At 35.4% G+C, this 7,374-nt stretch overlaps 2 protein-coding genes across 3 annotated transcripts in view; one reads left to right on the top strand and one right to left on the bottom strand.

Moving 5' to 3' along the window:
* LOC107689163 (NADH dehydrogenase [ubiquinone] 1 alpha subcomplex subunit 3) overlaps nt 1-795 on the top strand; it is a 2,875-nt gene extending 2,080 nt beyond the window's left edge. For both annotated transcript variants that reach the window (XM_016487081.1, XM_016487082.1), the window contains exon 4: nt 633-795. In XM_016487081.1, the coding sequence (XP_016342567.1) occupies nt 633-724 (92 nt within the window). In that variant the 3' untranslated portion in view covers nt 725-795. The remainder of the gene's footprint in view (nt 1-632) is intronic.
* Nucleotides 796-1,456: 661 nt separating this feature from the next.
* The window catches only part of LOC107689161 (brain-specific angiogenesis inhibitor 1-associated protein 2-like), a 30,530-nt gene continuing 24,612 nt past the window's right edge, over nt 1,457-7,374 (bottom strand). Inside the window, exons 11-15 of the mRNA XM_016487078.1 lie at nt 6,559-6,769; nt 5,269-5,331; nt 4,978-5,161; nt 3,013-3,053; nt 1,457-2,935 (exon numbers count right to left, since the gene is read on the bottom strand). Of these exons, the coding sequence (XP_016342564.1) occupies nt 2,854-2,935; nt 3,013-3,053; nt 4,978-5,161; nt 5,269-5,331; nt 6,559-6,769 (581 nt within the window). The 3' untranslated portion in view covers nt 1,457-2,853. The remainder of the gene's footprint in view (nt 2,936-3,012; nt 3,054-4,977; nt 5,162-5,268; nt 5,332-6,558; nt 6,770-7,374) is intronic.

Below are 7,374 nucleotides of genomic sequence, written 5' to 3'. Positions count from 1 at the left end.
CACACACTCACTCACTCACATTAATCATAAAAGTTTAAACAAAAAACCTTTTGAAATATTTTACTTTACATGTACTGAATCTAGAATATATGAGTTTCACTTTTTGAAATAAGTTACAAAAAAAAAACTTGTTCACGATATTCTAATTTTTTGAGATGCACCTGTGTATATATATATATATATATCTCTTTGAGATACTATTAGTTTTTATTATTTTGAATTTCCATTTTCATTTTTATATTTTCATTTTAATTTAAAGTTATTTTAATGTTTTCTTTTTTTATATATACATATGTATATATAGTTTTTATAAATTTTATTTCAGTTGTAGTTATTTTAGTACATAAAGTTAAACTAAATTAAAATATGTTGCTTTGGAAGCTATCTGAAAGAAAAGGTTTTGTATATTTTATTTCTGTGAACATTTATTCTATTTCATCAAAAATGTTTTTTTTGGTTTCAGATTTAGTTTTAGTTAGCTGAAATAACCCTGATTTTTATTATTACATTTACTGATTTATTTATTAATTCTCAGATGTTTATATTGAAAGGCTTGAGCTCAGTGCATTTAATCTCATCATGAATCTGTAATTAGTTTTAGTTGATCTTTTGAATCACGTTTCTCTCTTCAGTCCCAGTTCGAGATGATGGAAATATGCCAGACGTTCCAGCGCATCCCTCGGACCCGCAGGGGAAGAACCTGGATTGGCTGAAAAACCTGTGAAAGCCCTTCAGAGTCATGTACAGTCACACTCACCTTTACTTCTGTCTCAATAAAAGCCCTTTATTTAATTATCCTTGATATATTGTATTGATATTGTAGATTAATTTAGTCTTTCACAAAATAGACTTGCCATATCTGTAATAAACACCATATCTTTTATTCTGCTACAGTTTTGTAACATTCATGGGCTTTTATCATAATAGCAAAAACAAGTCCAAACCACAGAGATTAACTTTGTTTATTGAAGTTCATTTAAAAAACAAAAAAGGAAGAAAGGCTATACAGTTATCATGAAGTTAAAGCGTTCAAGAGACCAAAATGTGTGAGTGATTTGTAGAGTATCAGAACACAATGCTTTTATATCAGGCTGAGTCGTACAGTAAAGTCCTGCTTTAAATGCCAGTGTTCGCTGTTCTCTGGGGTGTTTAATAAAAGTACAGTGTGAGCAGGGATCAAAGTTAAACTCACAAACTAATACAGACTAACATGCAGCGGCGTCCAAAAGTCTGAGATGCTTTTCATTTCAACAGTCTAAGATTTAAATGAATTTAATACAAAGAAATTAGCATTAATCAAGTGTACAGGTGCATCTCAAAAAATTAGAATATCATGGAAAAGTTCTTTATTTTTTGTAATTTAATTCAAAAAAGCTAACTTTCTTATATTCTAGATTCATTGCACACAAACTGAAATATTTAAAGTTTTTGTTTTAATTCTGATGGTTACGACTTGCAGCTTAGGAAATTTAAAATAAAACAAAAAAGAAAGAACTTTTCCGTGATTTCTTCATAATTTGTTGAGATGCACCCGAGTGTTTTTGAGCATTCCTGCATCCACTCAAGCTCAAGTTGCTCTTGATCATCTCAGATGATGACGAGAACATGATCAAATATCAAATTCATGTTCATTTTATTAATGTAATTATGATATTTTATGAAAAAAAATAATTTCTCACTGTATTACAGTATACCATTATATTTGCATATATAAGGTTGGAGATTAACCTTTTAGCATTATTCAACTTAAGATATCTTTATAATAGAAAAAGTTAATAAATGAAGGTATCAGAACAAACCGACCCAGGAGTGGAGAAATAATTCAAACATTTGTGAACAAAGGTCTCACCTTTAATAATTAGTTAGATTGGTTTCAGTGTAAAACCTCACAACGATAAGCAACTTTTAAGACAATTCAGAAACAATTTAACTTACAGTAACACACAAACTCAAAAGTAAATGAATCATATTCTTTTGGTTAATTTCGAATACATCGTTAAGTCTTCTCTGTCCCAAAATAATGGTGAAAAAGGGTCAGAAAGACGTTTTTTCAGCTTATTTCTCATCTATCCGTCATGTCCTCCAGCACGTCTACACTTTCCAGACCTTCTGTCACGTCTCTGCACGGTCTCGAGCTTTAGTTTTAGAGATCTGGGGTTTAACAAAACACATAAGAGCAGATGGAAGGGAGACAAGAGACCAGAGCGAGAGCCTCTTCACGTCACACTTTCACAAACACAACGCTTTTCCAAAAACTCTCTCAAAGCCTTTCTATATATAACTATACTCCATTTCCCTGCTTTTGACTCCAACAGTCCGTTCACCTGCTTCTCCCAGAATGCTCTAGGATACCTTGTCTTTATTCAATATTTAAAAATACATAAAATAAAAGTTTTAGGAGAAAGTATCTTATTTTGTGTGGGAAGTACACTCAGGAACAATTCACCCAAAAATGATAGATAGCATGTGGAATGACACGAGTGAGTAAATATTTCATGAAACTAAATTGTGAATCGTCTCCACAAATATCAGATATACCAAAAACATCTACGTTTTGTCAAACTGACTTTTTCGAGAATTGACTGTTTCATCGTAGACATTACAGTAAAGGAGTTAAAATACTGAAGAAACTGTTGTCCATAATATGGAGTTAAATGTTAAAGGTCAGTGCACTCATACATAAAGACCTTGAAATATTTCATTTTTCTGATAATGTAATATATATAGAATATACGTTTGATCTGCTAAATCCTAAATGATCTAAATGCACTTAATTCTCTCAAAAGTGTAAACTCTGCCTCTCAGAGTTTGGGTTATTCATGAAGCATTCACAGGAGCATCTCTGGCTGTCAATCAAAGGCTCTGCTGTATCAGTGGGGCGGAGCGATCATTGGTCACCGTCTTCTTGAGGCGAATATGAGCGAACGGGTTGATCCTGTGAAGAGGGGACGGTTAAATGAACTAACCCATCAGACGTGGAGCGCTCTTCTGAACACAGGGCACTGGCTTTACCTGCTGGGTGATGGAGGCGTCGAGGTGAAATCAGTCGACGTCTGAGGAAAACACGTCAGTGTCAGCAGAATATAAAACAATACATTCTAAATCTGTGCATGATTTAGTCAGAAAGAGAAATAAGTGAACATTTACAATGAAAAAAGTTCCAATGAGAAAAAAAATTTTTTATATGTGACCTTGCAGCACAAAAGCAGTCTTAAGTCGCTGGGGTATATTTGTAGCAATAGCCAACAATACATTGTATGGGTCAAAATTATTGATTTTTCTTTTATGCCAAAAATCATTAGGATATTAATTAAAGATCATGTTCCATGAAGATATTTAGTAAATGTCCTACCGTAAATATATCAACACTTAATTTTTGATTAGTAATATGCATTGCTAAGAACTTCATTTGAACAACTTTAAAGGCGATTTTCTCATTATTTAGATTTTTTTGCACCCTCAGATTCCAGATTTTCAAATAGTTGTATCTCAGCCAAATATTGTCCTATCCTAACAAACCATACATCAATGGGGAGCTTATTTATTCAGCTTTCAGATGATGTATAAATCTCAATTTCGAAAAATGGACCCTTATGACTGGTTTTGTGGTCCAGGGTCACATATAAGAATCATCTTGAGACACTACAGGCAAAACCACCGGGGTTTCATGCTCTGCTCAGTTTTGAGATTTTGGTCTATTTTGCTTCCATAACGTCTTTATTCAGATTATTGAAACTAAACATCCAAAATACTCATTTAAAAGGCATAGTTCATACAAAAATGAAAATTCTGTCATAATTTACTCAGTTGCTCAAAATCTGTATGAATTTCTTTCAGCTGTTGGAACAGTTGACGGTAGCCATTGACTTCCATAGTATGCAAAAAAATTATAATTCTATGGAAGTCAATGGCTACCGTTAACAGTTTGCTTTCCATCATTCTTCAAAATATATTATTTTGTGCTAAAAAAGAAATACAAAATTCCCTATATGAAAACCATTACCTCTAGATATCAACAAAATCAAACCATTTTTATTTAATGTTCAGATTTATGTTCTGGAACTGTATGCAAATTGGTGCGTTGTTTAATTCACTAGTATCTCAACTGCATATATTAACATAACATTTTAGAAAATCTGCAATACAAAAAAAAGTAGGCTACCTAATGTACTCTTTTGTTTTACCCTATTCACCTGTTAGTGTCTTGTCTTAAAGGAATAGTTCATCCAAAAATGGAAATTTGCTGAAACTTTTGCTGAAAATGTGTTCTCCCTCAGTCCATCCAAGATTGTTTCTTCATCAGGTTTGTGGAAATGTAGCATTGCATCAGTGTCTCAGCAATGGATGCTCTGCAGTGAATGGGTGCCGTCAGAATGAGAGTCTAAACAGCTGATAAAAACATCACAATAATCCACAAGTAATCCACAGCACTCCAGTCCATCAGTTAACATCTGGAGAAGACAAAAGCTGAAACAAATCCAGCATTAAGACTTTTCTAACTAAAATATGAGTCCATAATAACGCTTCCTCCAGTGAATAAGTGTTCTGGTCTGAATCAGGAGAGAAATCTGCACAGATCAAGCAGCGTTTAAACAGCTCTAAACAAATATGCGGCTGGATTTTGATGAGAGCGACAACAGGAGATGCACTTTTTCACTGGAGGAAGCGTTATTATAGATTATGGACTTCTTGTCTTCTCCAGATGTTAACTGATGGACTGGAGTGCTGTGGATTACTTGTGGATTATTGTGATGTTTTTATCAGCTGTTTGGACTCTCATTCTGACGGCACCCATTCACTGCAGAGCATCCATTGCTGAGACACTGATGCAGTGACACATTTCTCCAAATCTGATGAAGAAACAATCTCATCCTAATCTCAGATGGCCTGAAGGTGAGCACATTTAAGCTATTTTTCATTTCATTCAAAAAGCAATACAGTGACAGTGACAGTCATCGTGAAGGTGGTTTCTCTGACCCTCATCCTGCTGGTCTCGGGGTTCATCATGCTGTAGGGTCGTGGTCTGAAGGTGCTGATGCGCTGGGACAAGACGCTCCTCTCGTCCTCAGAGTCAGGACAGACCTGCGGCATCTGACCCGCGGGGGGAAGCCTGTCTAACTGCCCCATACTGCTGCTGTTCACCTTCGACAGAGCAGGAGGACTGCAGCCGTGATGAGAGACACAGAGAAGAAGAGGGGAGTGATGGGAATGCAAGCCCTTCTGAGACAGCAGCAAGATATTACTGTATGTCATTGGGATGGATCAGACCTGAGATCTTGTCCGGGAGTGTTGGGGAAAGGCTGTGTGTAGGAGAAGGGAAACCAGCCTTTTCTATGAAGGAGAGTTCAGAACATCAGCATAACAATAAAACAAGCGTCTGAATATCTGAGACACCATAAACCTAAACAGCAATAAGCTTTTAAAAGGCCTGTTCATACAAGACTGAAAAAAAAAACTGCAGATGAAGAAAAGTCTGTACAAACCAGATTAAATGAAATGCACTGCAGTTAATAATATGTATTAATGCACAGAAAAAAGTCCCTCAGATAATATAGATTGCACTGTATTTCAGACGCATGATCCCAAAGCTCACACTAACTGTACTCTATCTTTCCATCTTCAGCAGCATTGTTGTCATTAACAAACTCTAAACCTATTAAAAATGTCATTAATTGAAATAAAACAGAAACAAAATAATATAAATATTACAAAAACATTTAACTTATTTTATCTCAGTTAGCTACCCAAGCAACATTTTTAATTTTCATTTTAAATTAATATTTTATTTGAATCTTAATCTATTTTAATCTTGGTTTAATTTTTGGTCTTTTTTATATTTCTATTATGTTTTTTTTGTTTTAGTCATTTTAGTACTTAGTTAGTGGCCAAAGCAACATTTCTCATTTTCATTTAAATGTACTAAAGTTACTGAAATTAAAGTTAAAATAAGAATTCCTAAAAATGTAAAAACATTTTTTAAAAACAAAAACTAATAAAAACAACAAAATACAACAAAATGGCCAATAAATAAAATATAAATAATCCTTGAAAAAAACTTAAACTAAAAGAAAATTTAAATATTGCTTTAGCAACTAACTGCGATTAAAATTCATTTAACTAAAACTAAAATACAAATGAATAAAAAAAGTGAAAAAAAAATGTTGGACAAAAAAATGTAACTAAAAATAAAATAAAACTGAAAATATTAAAATACAAATAATTTCAGAATATTACTAAATACTATATTAGTATATTAATAATACTAAGATAACACTGATCCTCAGGCAAAGTCTTGTCCCTGGCGCGAGTAGGTACATACGAATGCATAGTTTTGAAGGGCTTTACTCTTGGTGTGAACAGGCTTTAAACTTGCTTCGAACAAAAAGGAAAATCTTGCTTTATGCCAAGCCATTGTAAAACAACCATATAAGCCTTGTTCTCAGAACAGGCTCCTCATATTGCTGACAGGATTATTCAGTTCTGCACCACAAATCAGTACAAAAATGAGGCATAGCTAGTGTTTAACTGTCCCTGACTGAAAGGCTGATGGTCAGATACCGTCCCGTGCGCTCGTTCTGGCCGTAGTGCCAGCCGTCTCTGGGTTCACTGATCAGCAGGGACAGAGCGTCTCCAGGCAGGAAGGACAGCAGACATGAGCTTCCTCCTCGGTCTCCTGGCTTCTCTGCCTCGCAGGAGTCTGGGGAGTGAGGGAACAGAGCCTCCACACGGGACGGAGCACAGAGCGGAAGCACTCGGGGAAGAGTCGAGCCTGAACAACACAACCATAACATACAGTTAATGGACATAAAAGAAGGAGAGAGTAATTCTTCACACAACAAATGACTTGCACACGCTCACTCACACACACACAGGTTTGTTTTTGTGAAAAGTGGGGACATCCCATAGGCGTAATGGTTTTTCTACTGTACAGACCGTATATTCTATTGCCCTACACCAACCCTACCCCTAAACCTACCTCTCACAGGAAACTTTGTGCTATTTCAGATTTTCAATACACTCCATTCTGTGTGATTTATAAGTGTTTTGAAAAGTGGGGACATGGGGTAATGTCCTGAAAAGTCACCTTCTCCTTGTAATACCTATGTCATACCTTTGTCATTATACAAATTGATGTCCTCATTTGTCACAAAAATGCGTACACACTCCCACACACACTCACTCACACGCGCACACGCTCACTCACACTCACACACACACTCACACTCACACACTCACACTCACTCACGCGTACACGCTCACACACTCACACACACACACTCACACTCAAACACACACACTCACACTCACACTCACACTCACACACTCACACTCACACACTCACTCACACACACTCACACACTCACACACACACAC

This window comes from Sinocyclocheilus anshuiensis, unplaced genomic scaffold (assembly GCF_001515605.1).
Source record: "Sinocyclocheilus anshuiensis isolate Anshui unplaced genomic scaffold, SAMN03320099.WGS_v1.1 scaffold737, whole genome shotgun sequence".
In the NCBI taxonomy this organism is placed as follows: Eukaryota; Metazoa; Chordata; class Actinopteri; order Cypriniformes; family Cyprinidae; genus Sinocyclocheilus; species Sinocyclocheilus anshuiensis.
The sequence above is the reverse complement of the archived record's forward strand: the minus strand, read 5'-3'. Positions and strand labels throughout refer to the sequence as shown.